Source organism: Typopeltis vanoorti, chromosome 13 (assembly GCF_054136105.1).
Source record: "Typopeltis vanoorti isolate ZY-2024b chromosome 13, IOZ_Tvanoo_1.0, whole genome shotgun sequence".
Lineage (NCBI taxonomy): Eukaryota > Metazoa > Arthropoda > Arachnida > Uropygi > Thelyphonidae > Typopeltis > Typopeltis vanoorti.
The window spans coordinates 24,039,326-24,062,500 of record NC_143561.1 but is presented as its reverse complement, the minus strand read 5'-3'; the positions used below and the strand labels follow the sequence as shown (position 1 = coordinate 24,062,500).

Sequence of the window (23,175 nt, the reverse complement as noted above, 5' to 3'; positions counted from 1 at the left end):
GTATTATTTCATTGGTTTTTTTTTTTTTTTACTCCAATTTACTTAAAACGTTAATGGTATTTTAAAGACAAATTAAATGAAAAATATGGAAGGAATAATTTTTTGACATACCTTTGTAGAATCTTCAAGACAATCCTTTTATGGAGTAGCATCAGAAACATATTGATAGAAATTATATAAGTGAACTGAATGAACTCTGGATGATGGATTATAATCATTAAGGCTGTCATTTGGATAAATACATTAGGAAGTTTTTTGGTTTTTTTTCCAAAAAAAAAAAAGGGGGGGATAGAAAAAATATAGAGATAAAGATACGTGGGAACTAAAAATGTGGAAATTAAAGATGTGTGAATTATAAGCCGAAATATACATATAGTAATTTCATAATGACCTTGTATCAAGGATGAACTACAATTTTTTTTTTTATAAAAAGGAGAAAGATAAAATATAATAAATAAAGATAAAAAGTGGGAGTTATAGGGTGCGAGTCATTTCAACTAAGTGTTGTCTTCAGAGCTTGTGGGTGGAGGCTATGTCATTTCGGCTTAGTGTTTTTGCCTCAGGCTTTACTGTGTTGCTTTCTAAAGATGGGAATCTTAACCTAATTTTCATTTTTATGAAAATTAGGTTGGGGAGCTTCCAACTCTCTGAGATTACATAGGGGCAGTGGACATTTATAGAGTTTTTGTCACATTTAAACCTCTCTACTAGCCAAGGTGGATGAAATAGCAAGACCAAATTGAACTTTTAATCCATGTTATTCAATAGGTGTTACAGAATCATATCCAGATTTAGCTGGAAGTCTATAGACGTCATGGCGGGTTGGGGGAAGGGGGGGGGTTAATGACAATAGTTTCTGATATCCTTAGCACTGTTTCGTTATTTTGCATGTCTAATATTGAAGAAGCCATAATCTGTGGGATATGTTTGTTCAAGTGTCACTTGTGATATCAGTTTTTCCGTATTTGGTTTTTTGTTCTTATTTTGGTTTTTACACTTCTTATTACTTAGATGTTCTGAGATTGGTATATTGTAGTCACTGAAGTTCATGTGCCCATAATGATCTAATCGTGGAACCTGTATAAGTGACACTGCAGTTGTAGTGGTAAGGAAATTTGTACACTATATTGTGGCATTCTAATATTTCCTTGTATGAGTGAAGTTTGGTAGGTTTTAAGAGTGTTGCCAATTTTTGACTCGTAGTAAACACTAATTTATAGTCAGTATTCTTGAATACATATTTATAAGCTTTATATGTGTTCTGAATATATAACAGTTTATATATTCAGAACACATATAAATTCAGAACACTGGATAGACAAGTTTTTGCCATTTGGTTGATGCAATTTATTAGTTGTGTTGGATAATTTAGGTTTTTAAATCTGTTAATTTCCTAATCTCCACGTTATGATAATTATAGTTGTATTAAGGTAATTATGTGATTATATTATAAATCACACCTTTTCTTCACAATTATATAAATTGTGAAAGAATGACCAATTTTTTAATAGAATAAGATTGAGTTAAAGTGGAGGTAGTTACCAATATGTGTAGGTTTCCGGAATATTTTTGTAGCTATTTTGTTGCTGATTCTAATTAATGTTAAATTTAGGAAATTTATGGATTTTTTTGTGTTCCTCAACTTTAGTCTATTGCTGAAGTCATTAAATGACACTTGTAAAGAGGTAATGCATGTTGGTTCTCCAATACATAGAACATCACCCACATATCAGCTGTAAAAAGCCATGGCCACCTGGGAGTCTAAAAATTTGGATACAGATGTCATTGTTAAATTTTTAAAGATATGCTGAAATTATTAGTTTTTATCAGAGTTACGATATCACTGGATGTTAATTTTGAAAGTAATTCTAAAGTGTGGTCTTCTAGGAGTAATGTATGAACAATGTCTAATGCTTTGGGGGGTGTCCAGGTTGGTGTATAGCACTGTTGCATCCAATGAAGTGAGGACGTCTTCATGGGATAGTTAAGTTTGATATTTTTTGAAATAGGTTGTCTGTTTTTAATCATACATTTAGACTTGGTTAGTAATATAGTAGTTTAAGTAGTTTTACTAAGAATTTTGATAAAGGTGATGTGGTAATGTTTTTATATGAGATTATTGAGCGTATTGGGTAGCCTTCTTTATGGATTTTAATTTGTCCAAATATGTATGGAGCATGTGGTATGGGATATTGTATTTTTCATTGTTATTGACCCTACCCCACCCTCATAAAACAGATTGATAATATATTACATGAATTTTTTAATTTGTGTAATATATTATCAAAATAAGATATATCATAGATATATCTTATCAAAATAAGATATCAAATTATCAATTAATAAGATATATCATAGATATATCTTATCAAAATAAGATATCAAATTATCAATTAATAAGATATTATCAAAATAAGATAGATAACAATAAACAGCAAAAACCCATTTAACCAGTCCAGTAATCAAAGCAAACTTCGCAACACAAAAAATTATTAAGCTACCATATATCCATAATACATACAAAGCTTATAAATAGGTACTGAAGAATACCGACTATAAATTTTTACTACAAGTCAAAAATTGGCAAGGCTCTTAAAACCTACCAAACTTCATTCATACAAGGAAATATTAGAATACCATATTCATATCATCATCATCATTGATGAAGATTCATATCCACTTCATCAACATTCAATGGTCACAATACAAATTCTAACAATGTGCACCAACACAAAGACATCCTGATCTACTATTCTTAACAGAACCTCAACTAGCAGCCTCAAGCTGTTATGTCACCTCAATTTTCTAAACTACAATCTGCAAGAATCCTCCTGTCCCTATCATAAGAATGGAACATGCACTTTTGTGATATTTGATATCTCATGCTAGAGAATGTCAAAAACTTGAATCATCTCTTTATGATCTGCTATGGCTATATCTCCTCAAGCTTTCCTTGCCCTGTTTGGTTATATTCTGCAGTTTATCACTCTCCAAATTCTGATACGCATCATAACCTCCAACATCACAACTCAGAATGGCTTCCCTCCTCTAATTCTACTATTCAAGCTGACAAAGACACCAAAATCTTTGCCATCAGTAACAATTTTCCATAAATTGTCTATCTGCCCACCAGAATACCCAATAATTCCCTCTCCCTTGATCTTTTAACCAGTTCTTCTGAAAAATACACTGAGGATATCAGCTCTCGTCTTGTAATTCAGACAATAATGTTATTCAAGTCTTTCCAACTGACATCCATCCAACTTGCATCCTTGTGTCCTTTGCAATATAATAGTACCAAACAGGATGCATCTGCATGACTTCTATGCCTCCTATCCTTGGTGCTACCTCCTTTTTCTGATATAGACACCTGCTTCAGCTAAACAACTGATAATCCTTACTGGAATATATGCTTTCATCCCCTCCCCAAGCCATCCTTTCCCAGACCACTATTCAAACAATGATTTTCCAAGTGACTTGAAAGCAGAAATCCAGCATTCCACAAGGTAGCATGCAGAAGCTGCAAAAAGACCATCAGTCAATCCAAATTTGGCGTCTTTTATCAAATATATATTTAAAAAATCTAGGCAGGAATTTTCCTCTCAATGAGTCACCGCTATTTAAGTCCGTTCCTTTGTCCTATTAATGCAATAATCTGTAATATCACTAATTTAAGGTCTGTCCTATAAATGCAGTAATCTTTTGTCTTCTCCTGACAAAGTCTAGAGAAGACAAAAGAGAACCCCGACACCACTTTTAACAATTAATAATAAAATAGACAATGATTAGAAACTGTAGCACAGAATTTCTAATCATTGCCTAATCATTAATAATAATCTAAAACAGCATATTATATAAATTATATACATATATAGTATAATATAGGAAATCTCTGAGTTCAAATTCAATCTAAGATGAAAGAACCTTGGCAAGGGCTTTTCAAATGAAAATGAGTTAACCAGTATCATACAGAGATGGCAGGGTTCTCTCCACTCCTCTAGGAAACGGTTTTCCATCTCTGAAATACAAGCAAATTGGCCTGAAAACATATACAAAGACTGAAAATATTGTGTGCAAGCACAAGAAGCTAAATTACTTGTCTGTAGCAGGTCATTAGGCATAATATACAGAGAAGATGGAATGAGAAGAAATCACATGCACTGTTAAATTAAAAAAAAAAAAATCCCATCCCATCTTTCTTTCATGTTAGGCTCAATGGCATGTCACAGCCAAATAACTTGGCTTCTCGGAAACCTTATACTGCTTATGATAGAGCTGTTAATCCTATCTGCAGTGTCTGCTAATGCTGTAAATTGCATATACCCTTCTGGCTGGTTTGGCTATTTTGCAAGATGAAGAACTCTGTCACCTATGTATGAGAAGTTAGCTTACCTTCAGCTGAAAAGACCTGATAAAGGTTCTTTGCATCCCAGACAGGATTTGAACTTAGGGTCTTTCCAACCAAAATGATTAACCAACTGAGCTATGGAGGCATTTAAAATTTTTTTTCATAAATATAAACCACAGCTAACTTACTCTGCTTTGGAATCAGGATTGTCTAATGATTTTGGACCATTAGCTAGAAGAAACTCAACCTTACTTTCAGGATTACTAATGTGTACAGAATGGTTAGACCCAGTCACAATGTTATTTTGCTCAGTAAAATGTTCAGTCATTACCACATCATCTTCTTTATTTAGCCTTTTCATGTCTGTAGCCAACTTTTAACTATGACAAGAAATATAAAAAGCAATTAATAAATCAAAACCATTCAAAAAAATAATTTTAACATAAATAATGAAATTAATATTTACAGAACATTATAATAACAAATATGCAAAGGTTAACCTCATCTTTTATGCTACTACTGTGTGAAAAAGGTTTATTATTAAGCCAAGTTACATATAAGACATTACTCAGAACTCAGAACTCAATTTTTTTAGCATTCATTTATTGTTACCTGTTAAAGTAATATGAATGGTAGTGACATATGCAAAGCTTTCCTAATGAAGGGGAATAGTCTCAACTTTCTATATAAATTTTTCTCTTATTATGATCAGTATGCTACAAACTAATAATAAAAATTTAATACAGTGATCAAATTTGTCTAAAGAGTGAAAAATAATCATTTTTTCATCAGATAGTAATCTTTCTACAGAGAAAGAAATAGAGGAACCTCTCTGTAGAAAGATCAATTGCAGAAAAGGATTTATCACTCTTGTTGTAACAAATTTGGACAGTGTACTGAATTTTTAATTTTTATGACTAGTTTGCAGCATATAGGTAGATAACAGTTAAAAAAATAATAATAAAAGTATGGAACTATTATGTAACCAGCAGCTTAATGTACTTTCGACATTTTTCAGTTTTCATATTCTAATACAATAAAATTACTAAACAATATCAAGAGAAATGCTTGTTAAGATACCATAAAGTAACACATCCAGAGATTTCTTTTTCTTTCTTTTTTTGCTTGGCAAAGTAATTATTATTATGGTCAACTTTCATGAGTCATACGCATTGTAGTAGTCCTCACTAAACCAACATCAAATCTCTCATACTTAACCTTAAACTCATTCACACTCCTAGCACTCATAACTTCATAATTTTCAAATTCATATTCTTTGCAGTGCGGTCCCATTCTGGATAGTTTAATAATTCATAACTACAGGTAATATTGAATTTTGCATTTACAGGAAACATTCCTTCACTAGCAGATACATCCACCTAGCTTCACATTAGCATTCACCATATGTATCATTATCAAGTGTCTTGTTCAGAGCTTGCACAATTTGTTCTTTGGATTACTTTCTTTTAGTGTTGCACGGTGATCAGCATTCATTTTAGAAATTATGGACTTTACAACCGTGTTATAAAGAACTATTTTAATTTCCTATGGGTGTACTATATGTTAAAGATACCAAGTAATTTTATGAACTTGGTTTTAATCCTTTTTCCCAAGTAAGCAAACAGACAAGTAAGTCAAGTTTGAGCCTGAAAATAGTTCAGGTCTGAGGCAACTCATGGTAAAGGTGGAGTAAGCTCTCATCACTTTCCTTAGTATTTCCTCTAATGCCAAGCACATCCCCTTGCAGAGATGTATGATGCTATGCATTAAAGGCAAGGGCCACTACCCAGACCGGTTTCGACCTTTATTGAATGTTCAAGTACAGGTCAAAGTACTTTGGTGTACTATATGTTAAAGATACCAAGTAATTTTATAAACTTGGCTTTAATCCTTTTTCCCAAGTAAGCAAACAGACAAGTAAGTCAAGTCTGCGCCTGAACATAGTTCAGGTCTGACACTCAAGGTAAAAAAAAATTTCTACATCTTTCTCTAATCTGTAGATTTTCATTTAATAAGGTCAGAGCACCTTGTGGCAACTTGTTTAGGTAAAATTTATAAGCTCTGCATTACTTCAACCTTTGCATTTTTGGGTCTGGCTTCCACTGACGAGACCTCAATAAAGGTCAAAACCGGTCTGGGTAGTGGCCCTTTAATGCATAGCATCATACATCTCTGCAAGGGAATGTGCTTTGCATTAGGGGAAATACTACAGAAAGTGATCAGAGCTTACCCACCTTTACCATGAGTTGCCTCAGACCTGAATTATGTTCAGCTGCAAACTTGACTTACTTGTCTGTTTGCTTACTTGGGAAAAAGGAAAACAAAGTTTATAAAATTGCTTGGTATCTTTAACATATTTTAATTTTCTGATGTTCCGACTTCATATTAAGGGGTCATCATCTGGAGTATACACAGATATACAAGGACAAGCTGAGTTACATTTCACACAGTAAGTAAAGAAACAATGATTTGATCACCAGTTATTCTACTGGCATGACCTCTAGTAAAAAAAAAAAAAAATTAATTAAATATTTAGAAACTACATCAAAGTTAAATTCTGTTTAAGATAACATGGGAGAAATATTCTTTCATATAGATAGTTTTCTTACAGTAACAATGATGTCCTATTTTTAACATGACAATTGTTATATTAGCTTTATGATTCTGGATTACAGTCCTGTTTATAATTAGCTCTTAGGGAGAAAGGTTCCATGGGTAGAATGTGTGCCTTCCATATTCTTAGGATTTTTAGACCATCATTATTGATCAGATTGGGGTGGTTGATAAGAATCTCACAGGCTTCCTTAAATTTGCTTTCAAACCATGTTTTGGTACAAACGCAAACAACTGATGATGTAAACAACTGGTGCTTTTCCAGTCAATTCTATGTAAAGTGTTCAGAACATGATCAGAAAGGCCAGCTTCACCATAGTTATTATATTTAATGTGTCGTTTATGTTCCTTTTATCTGATAGGAATTGTGCGTCCTGTTTCCCCGATACATATGGTAGATTACAGGTGCAATAAATACAGAATACTCCAGGGTGGGCTAGCTGAGGGAGTGGGTCTTTGGATGAGTTGAGAAAGCTTTTGAATTTTGCAGGAGGCTTAAAGGTTGTATTTCTGTAGTATTCTGTTTATTTTGTCTGATGTCCCTTTAATGTAAGGAATGGTTATAATTTTATTGTAGTCTGGTTTATCTTTGTTTTTTGTTGAGGTCTTGTAGAGAATTTTGTTAATAGTGTTTTGGTTCTAACATTTTTCTTTCCGTGCTTGTTCAATTGAGCAAATCTTCAAAGCCCTTTTTTTTAAAGTATTAATGACACCTAGTTTTTGTGTTGGGTGGTGGTAGGAGTTTATGTGTATATATTGGCGTGTGTGTGCCAGTTTCCGGTAAACAGTGAAGGAAACCGGCACATACAGGTAAACAGAAGTGTATTCTGTTTTTCAATCTCAGTTGTGAACTGTATGCATTTGTGTTGTTTGTTTAGGTGGCTAAGAAAAGTTTGGGTTTTAAAGGGGAGGAATCTAGATCATGTGATCATGTTGCTCGAAATGTTCCATATAAAAGCTAGCAATGGGGATAATGGCAAGCCTATGGCTGTGCCTTCTTTTTGTAGGTAGAAAGTGTTTTTGCCATACAAAATAACCAGAACATAATATGCACCGTGATATCTGGAGGGAATTTGTTCTGTAAAAGAAGGATTACACCATTGATTTGGACATTCATAAAGAGGGCAGAGATGTCAAAACTGACTAATAAATCATCTTTTTCTAATGTAATGTTTTTGATTATGTTTATAAAGTGTTGTGTGTTTCTGATATAGGAGGGGAAAAAAACAAAACACACCACTCTGGCCGATAGTCAAAGGTATAGACAGTCGGAATTATCACCAAGCCAAGAAATTAGCGACAACACTCAAGGAGTTGGTAGGTCATTCCAATCTATATTGAATATAGAGACAAACTCCTACCACCACCCAACACAAAAACTAGGTGTCATTAATACTCTAAAAAACAGGGCTTTGAAGATCTGCAAGATGAATTTAAAGTTATCAGCAATAATTTTCTAAAAAATGGTTACAGCCAAAACACTATTAACAAAATTCTCTACAAGACCTCAACAAAAAACAAAGATAAACCAGACTACAATAAAACTATAACCATTCCTTATATTAAAGGGACATCAGATAAAATAAACAGAATACTACAGAAATGCAACCTCAAAGCTACCTTTAAACCTCCAGCAAAATTAAAAAGCTTACTCAACTCATCCAAAGACTCACTCCCTCAGCTGGCCCACCTTGGAGGATACCGTATTTATTGCACCTGTAATCTACCATATTTAGGAGAAATAGGATGCACAATTCCTGATCATGATCAGGAATTGTGCATCCTTTCTGATCATGCCCTGAACACTTTACACAGAAGTGCTGGAAAAGCACCAGTTGTTTACATCACATCAAAAGATGGTATGGATGCAAATTTAAGGAAGACTGTGAGATTCTTATCAACCACCCTAATCGGAACAATAATGATGGTCTAAAAATCCCCAGCATACGAAAGGCACATATTCTTCCCACGGAACCTTTCTCCCTAGGAGCTAACTATAAGCAGGACTGTAGATAATCCAGAATTGTAAATCTAATATACCAATTGTCATGTTAAAAATAGGACATCATTGTTACTGTAAGAAAACTATCCATATGAAAGAATGTTTCTCCCATATTATCTTAAAGAGAATTTAGCTTTGATGTAGTTTCTAAATAATTAATTAATTTGTAATTTTATTTGTATTTTTTTTTTTCACTAGAGGTCATGCCAGTAGAATAACCATTGATCAAATCGTTGTTTCTTTAGCTTACTGTGTGAAATGTAACTCAGCTTGTCCTTGTATATCTGTATAACTCCAGATGATGACCTTAATATGAAAGTCGAAACGTCAGAAAATTAAAATAGTTATTTATAACACGATTGTAAAGTCCATAATTTCTAAAATGAATTCTTTGAATTCCCTTTATTAGAAGTGAATAAAATAGGAGTTATATTGATCTCTAAAGGATATAATGAAATTGCCATCTAGAAAATAATAACTATCATCCTACAGCCAGATTACAATCTGATGTTAAAAGGATTTATATAATGCTAACTTAAAGGGAGTTCTGAACAATGTGCACAAATTTTTTGCACATTGTTCAGAATTGTTTATCGAGTGCTCTGTTCCTTCTGACTTTGCTATTTTGGTCATTCTGCCAAGATCAGAATCAAAAAATATGACCACCAAGACTACATAAAATATGATCCTCATGTTATAATGAGCAACATATATAAGAGCTAATATTCAAGTCTAATTTCCCTTACACATGTTAACTTTTTTTTTCTTAAATATATTAATGTCTACCATATGTTTCTATAAAATGTCTGGTATAGACCTGAAAGGGTAATATAGGTTACCAAGATGCCATTTTTCATTTCATGGAGAGTGGTGAAAGGATGAGAGGGCACCAATGGAAGTTGAGAATGAATGCAGTCAAAAAAGGGACAAGAGTTAGATTCTTCTTTCATAGGACAGTGTGTGTGATTGGAATAGCCCACCTGTAAATGTGGCAAAGTGATGAGAGCAGGTAGTGTAAATGAATTCAAGAGTGTGGGTGATATGTGGCCTCCCTCGATGAGACACTGACTCCTTGCAGGTCTTGGTAATAATAATAATAAATCTCACTTATCCAGGTATATGCACCGCAACAAGTGTAGATATACAGTAGAAAATATTTAAGAAACAGCTGGCAGGAATTATTCAAAATAAGAGTGTTATCATCTCAGAAGATTTTAATGCACAAGTTGGAGAAGAAAGAACAGGAGTAGAAAACATTTGGGGACAATTTGCTTTTGGTTAAATAAATGAAGGACAAAAGGTTTATATTTTTTTATTAGAAATTATCTCAAAATTAAACAGCTGGTTTGAGAAAAGACAAGGCCACAGAATTATAAGGAATAGTTGGATGTAAACAAAACTTGTAATAGATTATTTCATGCTTTATAAAGAATGGAACAGGAAAGTTATGAAATAGCTGAAGTTGTGAAGTTGAAAGAGACTGACTTTAAAGAAAGAATCTGGGTCTTGGGCCTGTGAGCTAATTACAGATAATGTAAACATAGAAAGGAAGAAATTTCAAGACATAATTCAAGTTATGATCAAGAACATATTAGTTAGATGGATTTGTGATTGGCTTCCTGAACAATACCAGCAAGTTGTGTATGATGGAGCAGTATCTCAAAACAGGAGAGAGTAACCAATGGTATTCCCCAGGGTTCTGTTCTTGAACTACTTCTGCTTAGCTTGTTTGTAAATGATATATGTGGATTGACTGGTGATCTTCTGATGTTTGCTGATGATGCAAAGTTGAGGAGAATTATTCTTTGTCACAACTTCAAAACTCCACTCCTTTTTTTGATTGGACAAAGGAGTGGAGTTTTGTAGTTGTGACAAAGCCAGAGATTTGAGAGTGTTGGTGGAAATGGAGTTGAAGTTTAGGGGCACATAGCAAAAGTGGCTAAATCAGCTTGAGACATTCAAATTACTGAGGGTTTTTTTACAAGATTATAAGGTCAGGTGTGGGAGAACTAGGGGCCATCCATGGAAACTGAGCAAGAGTGTAGTTAGCAAGGATGTTAGATACTGTTTGAATGCTGAATAGTTCTTGAAGAAATATTAAGGAATATGAAGGAGAAATCCTAAGTTTAGGGCCTCGCCCAATGAGTCTAAGGACTCCTTGGAGTTGCCCATAATAATAATAATATTAGAAAGTGCAAAGTGTTGCATTTTGAAGTGTAGAAATATAAGGCAGTATACTATGTTGACAGTGCTGTACTGCAGGAAGTGGAATGAAATTTGAGAATTGGGAGTGATGTCTGAAGGTAAACTGAAGTTTAGTGGGCATATTGAAAGTGTTGGCAAGACTGCACATCATAGTGCCACTATGATAAAAAGTACTGTAACATGTAGGGAGGTTGAAGAAATGTGAATTGTAGAGTTCAGCAGATAGGACGAAAAGAGGTGATATGATAGAGATGCTTAAGTTAGTGAGGGGATTTTATCAGATTAATCCAGAAGGCAAGAGGTGAAGAACCAGCAGCCATCCCAGGAAGATATGTAAGAGCGTGACAAAAAGGGGTGTGAGGAGTAGATTTTTTAAATGGAGGATTGTCAATGAATGGAACCTCATTACCAGAATATGTTGCTAATGCAAGGAGTGTTAAGGATTTTAAGATTCAGTATGATAAATATGTTGTCAGTTGAATGAACCTCCTACAATGAGTCTGCTGACTCCATGGAGGGTGTAATAATAATGGTCGGAACAACAGAAGGTGTGTGTGAAAGAGCAGAAAAGGAAAAGATACACACTGATGGAATGAAACAATGAAAAATGATCACACCAAAAAATAAAGCTTTCAGAAGTTCATTAAAACTTAGATCAAATAGTGATAGAACTATTATATAATCAGAAAAAGTCATGCAATAAAATAATACTAATAACAATAATAAAATAATTAAATAGGAAAATATAAAAAGCTGGGTTGGGTTTAAACATAAGCTGGAGGAAGATGTTAATAAAACAAGAAAATGTTATATGAATTAATGAAAAATATAAGAAAAAGCAATGAGCTGGGTTTTTTTGATAAATGGAAATCTTCTGACTTCCAGAAGAGGGAGATATTAGGATTATGTAGTAAGGTTATTTTGGAGATCTGTTATTCAAAAATGAGACAAAGTGAAATAAACTGGAATATATATATATATATATATATATATATATATATATATATATATATATATATATATATATATATTATAGAGAGAGAGGTCGGCTACAGGCTAAAGAAACGTTAAGGAATATGAAGGAGAAATCCTAATCGATTGGTGAATTACCTGTTGAACTGATCAGAGCTTCTGACAGTTCTGATAGAATGAAGTGGTTATGTGACATCTTTACCCTGATCTGGAGAAAGAAGGTGATACCTGATGATGAAATGAAAGGAATTATTATTCCAATATATAAAAGGAGGCTCAAGAAAAGAATGTAATAACCATAGAGCAATATCATTATTGTCTTACTGTATAAAAATTTATAAAAGGATCATTGCAAACAAAATAAGGGAGAAAGTAAAGGTAGGTCTAAGAGAAGATTAGTTTGGTTTTAGAAAAGGAAGACATACCCATCTTGACTTATGCATTAGGGTCATGAAAGCTAACAAAAAGAAGCATAAATAGAATACAATCAATGGAAATGAAATTTTTGAGGACAACGATTGCACCAAAAAAAAAAAAAAAAATGGCAAAATAAGAAATGTGGTGATTAGAAATGTTTGCAACTAGAAAGTGTTAAAGAAATGCTTGAGAACCCTCACTTGAAGTGGTTTGGACATATGAGAATGAGTTTAAAAAAAAAAAAATGCCAATAATGTATGAAATGAAAATAGAGATGAAAAGAGGAAGACCAAATATGATTCAGACAAAAGAAACTCAAGCTGAAATAGTTTTCTCGAAGAAAGAAAATGGAGAATAGAAAGAAATGGAGAAAGAACTAGATCTGCCTGACTTGATAGTTTCTGCTACAGAAGTTGTGATAACGATGATAACTCCATGAATATGGGATCTCGCAATGCTTCATTACTAATTTGAGTGTGTTCTAAACTGAATTTTTATAGATAACTATTCATAGCAGCAAATATTTGCTTTCTTTTAAATACATATAATAAAAAATAATAAGATAAATTTAGATTTAATATAACAGGACCTTAAACATTACCACGCTAAAATAGCATTATTAAAAATGTCTGTGTGATATATAATTATGAATGAAAGAGGCTTTCACTGTACTACAAAACGTGTGTATAGTAAATACAGCAACGCAAGTCTCCAAACAGTAGTTTATGACCAACGACCCCGATGCAACGAAATTACGTTTTCTTATTCGAGTATCACATGTGTAGCATCTACGAACGCTTAATTAAACAATGTTTATCGATAAGTGAATCCAGAAAGTAACTTTATATGCATTCATTAACTAATGTTTAAATCATGGTTGCTCAATTTTTTCCACAACTAATTTATACGACTTTTGTAAACACCATAAATGAGACCGGTAATCAGGTAAGTGAATATAGGAATATTCAGAGTAGTTGCTGGTTTCAAAACCTGAATTGCTACAATCTCGCTCACACACACACACCTGCATGAAATATTTCTGAATTCGAAAACAATATATATATATCAAATAATTGCCTTCTCATATCTAAAAACTGAATAATAAAATGTCTTTTTTTTTTCTACCTATGGATGCTTCCTTGAGATAATGCGAAAAATTAACAGTTAACACAATTATTTAGTTACTTTTCAATTCCGCATCACTATCCTGGCTAATAATTTATTTACATATCAGTTTGATACTTATACTGACACTACAATCTTATAAGATAAATAACTCATGTCTATCATTTCGAGTGACTCCAAAGGGTCAAAAAAAAAAAAAAATCAAGAAAGAAGCTTGATACTCCACAATTTAAGAAGAAAAGGAATTAACCTTAAAGGTTACAGTTCGCGTATCCCGGTGTCGCGTCTACTCACCACATTACTATGACATGTACTTCGTGCATCCTTTGAAAAATGATCTAGTACTTGATAAGTAAGTGATGCATAGGATTAAACATTTGTTGACCACTCTTCATCTCTAAAAACAAGTGCGAATGCCATACCACTAGAAATCTCCACATAACAATATTCACGACTAATAACGTTCAGAACGCAACCGGCAACGAGATGAAAAGCGAAGTACAGCTGGCTTTCGTTTCCAGGTACTAAATGATACAAGCTAATGCAATACGCTTGCGCAGAATGCGTACAAACCGAAAGACATTATTGCCATGCTTGCGTTATTTGGAATGTAAGTTATAATAGTTTGGCAGCAAATTAAGTTTAATTACGTCTTCTTATATGTATTGTTTATTTCATTAATTGTTTATTTATTTATTTTGCTCAAATTGAATTATAAAAGCAGACATGATCTAGGTCTGGGGCAGTTACCACAGCCTCGGAACGTTTGTAAGAAGGTATTAACCCCGGAAAGGAGAGGAAGAGAAAGAAGAGGATAACATTTTATGAGAATCTGACATTAATTTCTATTAATATATTAATATATTGGTACGTTAACCTTCGCCTTCCTCGAAATAAACCAAATGTAGATTTTTAAAAATAGAGAGTTAGATGTCGATATTCCCAGAGCAAAACCGGAACATGTTTGTTCTGAAAGTAACGAACCAAAACATTGGAGCACTATAATTGATATATGCTCTTAAACATAAAGCAAATTTACTTCGAGTCTAATAATATTTTAATAACAAAAGTGAAAAAAAAACACATTTTTATTTGCGCAGGTAAAATTTATCATTAACTTTTAGTTTCAAACAAAAATACATTAAAGTAACACTCCAACTTTTGATTTTTCAATTATTATTATTGTCTTTTTTATTAGCATTTATGAAACTTTAAAAGCTGTATACAGTTCACAAATATCCTTCTTCATAAAGTGCTATTTAAACACAAGAGAAAGTTTACCAGCCTCTCTCAACCAAAATACTGTGGGGGCCGAAATACCACTGCGGCATGGATGTTTACAGACCTCTGTAGGTGGCGGAAGATTTTTGTCTGCCAGTATCAGGTGCATGAAGTTACTTGAAAAAAAAATTCCCGTGTTTGGTCTCCAGAGAAATATTATGGTTTCCGGATTATTTAGCCCTTAGCCTAATTACATTAATTATATACTATAGCAGTGGTGGCGAACCTATGGCATGCCCGAGAATTTTGCTTGCACGTCAACGATTTACATATGACATCCTTTTATACGCTTATAAATTATTCCACCTTTTTTTTTTTTAATTGTTACAATACGTACAAGTTAAATTTTGTTTTACAGGAGAGAGCAACTATGAAGACATGAATTTGATTGGTGCGGTATTAACAAAAGATCACGCGACCCAAAGACAAATGGAATCGAACAATTTTTTGAAGTGAAATGCTAATTCTCTTCAACCGAATTCCATAACATCTACAACTGTCATAACAACATTCATTATATATTTCTTGGTTTTAAGACATTCACGATGGGGTGTCGTTTATCGTTCCGAGAGAACTTCTTATTACCGGCGGGCTCAACTCACACAAAGTTTCAACCCTTGGTTGATTTTTATTGCTTTGTTTGCGTTTGAGCTGGAAGGGGAACTCACACAAGCATTATATGGCATGTTTCAATTCGTGGTAGAATTTTATTTGAAGTTAGCCTTCGTGATCTGTCATAATGACATCGAGAATTTCAAATGCAATTAAACAAACACTTATTTCGTGTAATTGAAAAATTGGACAATAGTTTTAGTTAGATACCGTGTTTTCGGTGAAAGTACAACATATGGTTTTGCTTGCCTGAGAGGGGTACATGTGATTCATTAGTTGGCGCCGATTTTATTCCAACTGTCTCTAATTGCACTATTTGTTGAGAAATATATTACACAGACTGCAAAAGACTGTACCTTATTCAGGGATACAATAAAACTTTTTTTTTCTTACATCTACAGTATATAATGGCTGTTGGAGAGGGCATGTTGTTTTTTGTGTGGGAGGTGTATATGCAAAACCTTTTGTCTTTTTTCGCAAAGTGAAATCAGAGGTGCCAGTTATACGCGAGGGCAAGTTATATTCGACGGTAAGCGTTCGCCGACAAGTCGACATCCTTCTGCTGCTTCCTCTGCTCCGCTGACTTCTATGGTGAGTTACAATGCATAAATATTTTTATCACCACCGTTTTTTTTTTTTTTCAAACCAACATCATTAAAATCAATTTAATAATACAATAATCAATTTTATACTGAATAATATAAATTTTTGGTGATCAGAATGGTATATGTCAATGAAACTTACCACAAGTTAATTTAATGATGTTGGCCTGGGGAAACTACAATATTGTAGCATTAGTCCTGTGATTGATAACTAATTTAAATGCGTACTTTTATATTTGTCAACATGCTACACCGTATACATTAAGTGTACTAATATTCTTTATGATTATGCCATAATTAATTATTAATATAATTATTTACTAAAATAAAGCCAAAAGGCTTCACATCGGCGATACAAAATCATATAAATTAAGTGAATATTAAATCCAACATTATTTCAAAGACGAATACAGAAACTATAGACGTTTCGTGCGAAATTTCACCAGAGATCTTACGGGATTACACTCGCCGTCATACTACGAGTTGCCCTACCGCTAGAGCAACTGGTAGTATGGCGGCGAATATTCCCGTAAGTTCGCTGGTCAAATTTCCCACGAAAATTCTATAGTTACTGTAGTCGGCTTTGAAATAATGTTGGATTTAATATTCACTTAATTTATATAATATTAATGCTTATGTTAGTTTAATGTTTGAACTTTAAAAAAACGGGAACGGTATTTACGAATAAGTTTATTGGGGCTGAGCCCTCTAATACAGTAAGAATAAATAAAAATACAGTCGTATAGAAAAAGAATTAAGAACGACTGATCCTTAATATCCCCTGACTTTTCCCCATTTGGTTTAAGTTGTGAATTATTTTGTTACAGTTCTACTGAACATGGCTGGCGAAAATAAACGAAAATTATCACAGTTAAGCAGCAGAGAGTTCCAAAGCTTGTGGACTGAAGAGTATGGCATGATTAATAAAGACAATAAAACAATATGCGTTTTATGTTCCGGGACAGTTGCGTACAGAACGTAGTCAGTAAAACGGCATTATGAGACAAACCATAAATCGCTCCTTGAGAAAAGCAAGGACGAACAGAAAGAATTTATTGCTCGGGCAATTAAAAATAGAAATATCCGGTCAACAACCCTAATGAAATTTATCGGCAGTCGTTCAAATATAACTGCTGCTAGGTTTTTTTTTTTTTTTTTTTTTTTGCCTCAAATGTAATTGCCAAACACGGGAAACCTTTCAGTGATGGGGAATATATAAAAGAAGCATGGTTAAAATGCGCACCAGTTCTCTTTGAAGATTTTGAAAACAAGGAAAATATTATTCAAAGAATAAAAGATATGCCTTTGGCTAGAAACACGGTGAAAGATAGAATCATAGAAATGGCTAAAAATATAACTCATCAGCAAAAAACAGATAAAATCTTGTGGTTTAATTTCTTTTTGTCTTGATGAGAGTACTGACATAACTGGATCAGCTCGTTTAGCAATTTTTATTCGTTATTGTGTTGGGAATAACATCAAAGAAGAATTAACAACAAAAGGAATAGATATTTGCAACGCAGTTGTAAATGCGCTTGCTGAAAGAGATAAATCCCTCCAAAATTGCATCAGTAACTGCTGATGGTGCTCGCAGTATGACCGGAGAGGAAAATGGGTTCGTCAATTTATTTACCAAAACGTATTGGTCATTCCTTTATGGGTTTTCGTTGTATTATAGATCAGCATATTTTATGCGGAAAGGCTAGTTTCAAGCCACTGGAAGATTTTATGAGCATTGTAACAAAATTGGTCAATTTTATATCGGCACGCGCATTAAATAAACGAAAATTTATAGAATTATTAAGTGAGGTTAACTCGGTGTACAGTGGTTTACTTATGTACAACAATGGCCGATGGTACATAATGAGAAAACCATTTAAAAAATACAATCAATTAATGAACGTCGAATGGCTTTCGAAATGAATGTTTTTTACTGATTTGTGTTTACACTTAAATGAATTAAATGTTAAACTGCAAGGTGTTAACAAGACAATTATTGCCATGTTTGATTTAATCAAAGCATTCGAAGCTAAATTAACAATTTTTAATCGTGACGTTATTTCCAATACCTCCGATATTTTCCTAATACAAAAAAAATTCTTTGCAAATCTAGAATCCCATGAAAAAACATATCAAATTAAATTGACAAAAGAGTTTTCTACAGTTATTCAATCGATAATCAAAGAATTTTCTTCAAGATTTACGCAGTTCAGGCAATTTGCAGAGACATCAAAATTTATTTTGCATCCGGACACAACATCAACAGATAAACACAATTTGGAGATTTTCGAGTGGCTGAATTTGGAAGATATAGAAATGCAACTAATCGATTTTCAATCTAGTTCTATATGGAAACAAAAGTTTGTCGATTTGAGAAATGACTTGGAAATAATGGAAAATGATCGATTATTGGGCGCAATTAAAAAGAATGCAGAAGAGGAAATACTGGGAACTTGGCGAAAATTAGCGATGGCTATATATTATCAATTTTCTCCTCTACATATGCTTGTGAGTCATTATTTTTCGAAATGAATTTTACAAAAGACAGTTTAAGAAATAGAATGACTGATGAATCTAGTTCCTCGTGTGTATTATTAAAAGTGACAAAATATGAACCTGATATAAAGCATTTGGCATCTAATGTACAACAGCAAAAATCTCATTAATAAATTGATATATTGATAAATTAATAAATTGATAATAGGTTGATATTGATTTGTATACGACAATGTGTATGTCAAATTATGAGTTCATTTTTATGAAATTCTATGTTAATTTTTAAACTTGTCTCAATAAAATTCTGTAATTAATTTTGTATTAATTAATGTTAATTAATTAATTAGTGTTGTATTAATTAGTTGCTGACGTGCCTGGCACGTCAGCAACTAATAACTGATTTGTAAATTTTTGGCACGCGCCGGCACGTCAGCAACTCGATTTGTAAACTTTTGGCACTCGGACATAAAAAGGTTCGCCACCACTGTACTATAGGATTTTTTTTCTACGTGTCTTCCACATAAGTTGTAAACTTATAATACATTAGTGTTGTGGACGCTCTGAGAATTTTTTTTTTCTGAATTTTAATTTTATGTATTTTTACTATATAATCGGGAAACTTTACTCTTGAAACCTAACAACTTTTTTTAATAAGATTTTTTATAGGAGTGACAGTGGTCTTATGCCGGGCGATGAAGTTCTTTCCCTACCAAAAGACAATCACAAACATCCATGCCTACAGCACAATTCAAACGCATGACCTGTTGGTTGGAGAGCTGATACGGTGTCCACTCAGCTCTCCAACCAGGCAGATCAGCTTTTCTAGAGTGGGATTCACATAGGAAAATTCATTACCTTGACCTAACCACCAACTAGTTTTGGAATGGGGGGAAAAAAGGCAACTCTTTAATAGTAGACATCAACAAACTTGAGAAATTCTAGTAAATGTTCTGTTCGAACTTGATGAGTAAACGTATGGGCATATATGCTGATTTGTTTGTATGCAACCGATCAGCATAAAAACAAATCGGCCAAGTTTGGTTTATTTAGAGCTGGCAATTTGGGCTATGAGGACAGTGTATTATGTGTATTAATTGCGTGTGTTCTAATAGCCGGTTTGTCTGCTTTATGGGATGAAAAACCCGAGCTTCAGGGAAGAAAACCCTGATACTTTCGTATGAGACCGGCTAACTCACCTTCAGTTGAAAAGACCTTATAAAGTTTCTTCGCATTCTAGACGGGATTCGAACCCAGGTCTTTCCAACCAAAGGGCATCGGCAAAATCGACTGAGCTATAAATGCTCCCAAATCAGCCAAGAGAACACCGCGCAATTTACAAATAAAAAATACTATTGGTAGGCGGTAGATGGTACTATGTACCATCTACTGCCTACCAATAATGAACCCTTGGACTCCTAAGAAGACGAATTTTTGTAGTTACTTATTATTCGTTAAGTCTAGCCTACCAGCACAAGTTTGAACACAAAGATCATGAGCTAGGCATCCAGACGTTTAATACTAGAAGTTCAAAATTAGAGTTCCTTGAAATCTTATTCTGACTTTTTGTTTTTCATCCCCAAAGTAGGTGATGGCAAAAGAACAGAGTTAGAATAAGAAGATTTCAAGGAACTCTAAGTTTTAACTTCTTGCCAATATTAAACTCATTGGCCGTCACGCTCTTTCAGCACTAACAATTTGTAGATTAAAGATAATCAATTTATTGAATTTGGGTGGGTGGGTGGGTGTGTGTGTGTGATATTATCGGTGGCATCGCGTGCCCATTTCGGTTGAGTGTGCTATCGTGGCTTATGCAACCCGCGCAACAAAATTTACGTCACTTTGACCGGACCGTATGATTACATTTTTATTACATCATAATGTTACATAATTGGTCTAATGCAATGAATTGTGGGATAACTTTGAATACATATCAATTACAAATTCACGCCTACTCATTTTACTTGGTGGTAAAACCAACACAAATATGCAAAAGCTAGAATTGGTTTCTCCAATACTGAGGGTAAAACTTGAAAACGATGTTTCATCTTTATTTATTAATTTCTTGAAGAAACTTTGACAGTTACATCAAACATCAGATATCTGTTGACCGTCTTACAATTATTTTAAAAATTCAAGTTATATTTTCATTTTTAATACGATGTAATAAAATCACACGACGATATGAATAAATCTTTCTATTTTTCCGTCAAAAAAAAAAAAAAGTGTTTGATACCAAATATATATATAAGGGAACTTTTCTGCAGCGTATAATTCCAATATGTTGATTCCGTGATGATTTTACCGGTATAACATAGTGCTAGAAACATGTAACCTAGTAACCAGCATTCATAAATTCGCTCCAAAACTGTGCTATGTTGCTATGGCAACGCAACAGAGTTTAAAAGAGGGCGCTGATAACAAAAGTTTATCGTTTGCTGTTATAGCAACTGAAGAATGTGCGCTTACGCTAAGGAGAAGGAAATATCCAAATTTTCCTTATAGTGACAGTACTGTACTTTCATTAAATTGCTTCTGAGTGGTTTCATCTTCATAGTTAGTGCGTGACTACATTATCAAAAGATTTCTGTTTTATTTTAAAATATATTTTATAGATATTATTTCTGGAAATTTTTCCATGTTATTCCTCTAAATTAATATTATTTTTTATAGCTATTTTGGCTATTTTTCTTTAGGAGTACTCCTTTTATGATGTCATTGGCTTTTTACTCAATTTTTAGGGCATTATTGATGTTTTAAAGACATAGATACACGAAGAATATAAAGAAGGAATAATTTTTGACATACCTTGGTAGGATGTTCTTGGTTGTCTTCTTTTGGAGCAGCATCAGGCGTATAGCGATAAACATTAAATGTTTATCGCTATACGTTAATATACGTTATCGCTATACGTATAATATATAAATTTTATATACCACTGCCGAAGTATGACATAAATGGGGGGGGGGGGGGGCGTTTTGAAATTGAAAAGTGTGGGAGAATTGCAGAAAGGTATGTGCATTTAAAACCCGAGCTTCAAAGAGTGGACTGTGAATTCTTTGGGAAGAAGATAAATGATAGAAATTTTTCTATCCTTCTCCTTTTCCCCTAAAAAATTTTATCTTTCACCTTCTTCCCAAAGAATTCCAACCCTTGAAACCCGGATTTTAAATTCACACCTTTGTCTTATCCGCAATTCTATCTCCACATTTACACCCCACCCCTTCCTGTCTGCGATACTTCAGCAGTGATATATAGATGTTTATTTTATGTTTATATTATGATAATATTTTATGTTGATAATGTTTATTATAATATTTTATGTTTATATTATTTAATGCACAGTATTTCTCCAGTTAAGTTATTTGGAGCCGTCCGATTTTGAGCCATTAGCTGATAATCCTGAAGATCTTCGTTTCTTGAATTAAACAGTTGTATAAATATTGCAGTGTTCTGATCTCCTCCAAATTATCCGATGTTAAACTGTAATTTTGTAGATGAGGGAATTTTATCTGAACACTAATTTAAATTATTTCGTTTTGCAATAAAAAGGCAAATATATGAACATTTACTTGACAATGAAAACCAACTCCGACAGCTATATATACACCATTCACAAAGTTATTCCAATGTTCTAACTAGACTAGCGGCAATAACAATAGCGGACTGCCCTCTACCGGTTAGGCTAGCAGAGTGTAACAACAATAGTGCTATTCCTGCTAATTTGGCTAGAATGTTGTGTAGACGAAAATACCGTATATATAATTAGTTACAATAAATACGTAATGCACAAGTACTGTATTGTGATATATAATACAACGTATAAATGTATAATTATAATGATTTAGTTTCATATTTATTTCATACTAAAAGGATTTTTAGCATTTATAATCATATGCTGAGGCAGTTATTTATTTCAGAGACTAATATGCGCAAAAACAGCTTTAAAGACAATAGGGATCTAACTCGTTATTACTATTTCCCAATGTTTTGTACAGCTACTGTAGATAAAATATTAGTAATGGATTAAGTATTCTATACAATAGCTGTACAAAAAATTGGGAAATAGTAATGAGTTAGATCACTATTGTCTTTAAAACTTTTTAAATGACATGTTACGGAGTCGATAAGTAGGTGTATTATATTCAGACAGATTGTAGTTTCATTCGAGTGGCAGTTTCTTTTACTGTGGGAGACGAGGGATTTCTGCACACACACACACACACGCGCGCGCGCGCACAGTGGTGTAGCTAGAGCTTTTGCCGCCTGGGGGCGATCCCTGAGTTTGACGTCCCTCTCAATACACACCAAAAATACTACAAAAAGTCAAAACGACTTATAGGGAAATAAATTAAAACGCTATGTTTATTTTTGAAGTAAAACTTTAATTTCAACATTCTAAAATGTTATATTTCTTGCTTTCTGTTGGCAGAATCATCGATGACATTAGCGAAGTCTATTTCATAGTAATGTATGTAATTCATAATCAATTTTATTTAGAAAAA

The 23,175-nt window shown here is 33.3% G+C and overlaps 1 protein-coding gene across 3 annotated transcripts in view; it reads right to left on the bottom strand.

Moving 5' to 3' along the window:
* Positions 1 to 23,175, bottom strand: part of LOC150099993 (ATP-dependent translocase ABCB1-like) — a 370,123-nt gene that overhangs the window by 296,958 nt on the left and 49,990 nt on the right. Inside the window, exons 1-2 of one of the 3 annotated variants that reach the window (XM_090402527.1) lie at positions 13,977 to 14,096; positions 4,537 to 4,728 (exon numbers count right to left, since the gene is read on the bottom strand). In XM_090402527.1, the coding sequence (XP_090258653.1) occupies positions 4,537 to 4,709 (173 nt within the window). In that variant the 5' untranslated portion in view covers positions 4,710 to 4,728; positions 13,977 to 14,096. Of the gene's footprint in view, positions 1 to 4,536; positions 4,729 to 12,278; positions 12,326 to 13,976; positions 14,097 to 23,175 lie in introns of those variants that run through there. The other 2 variants (XM_090402526.1, XM_090402525.1) reach the window with 2 other exon arrangements.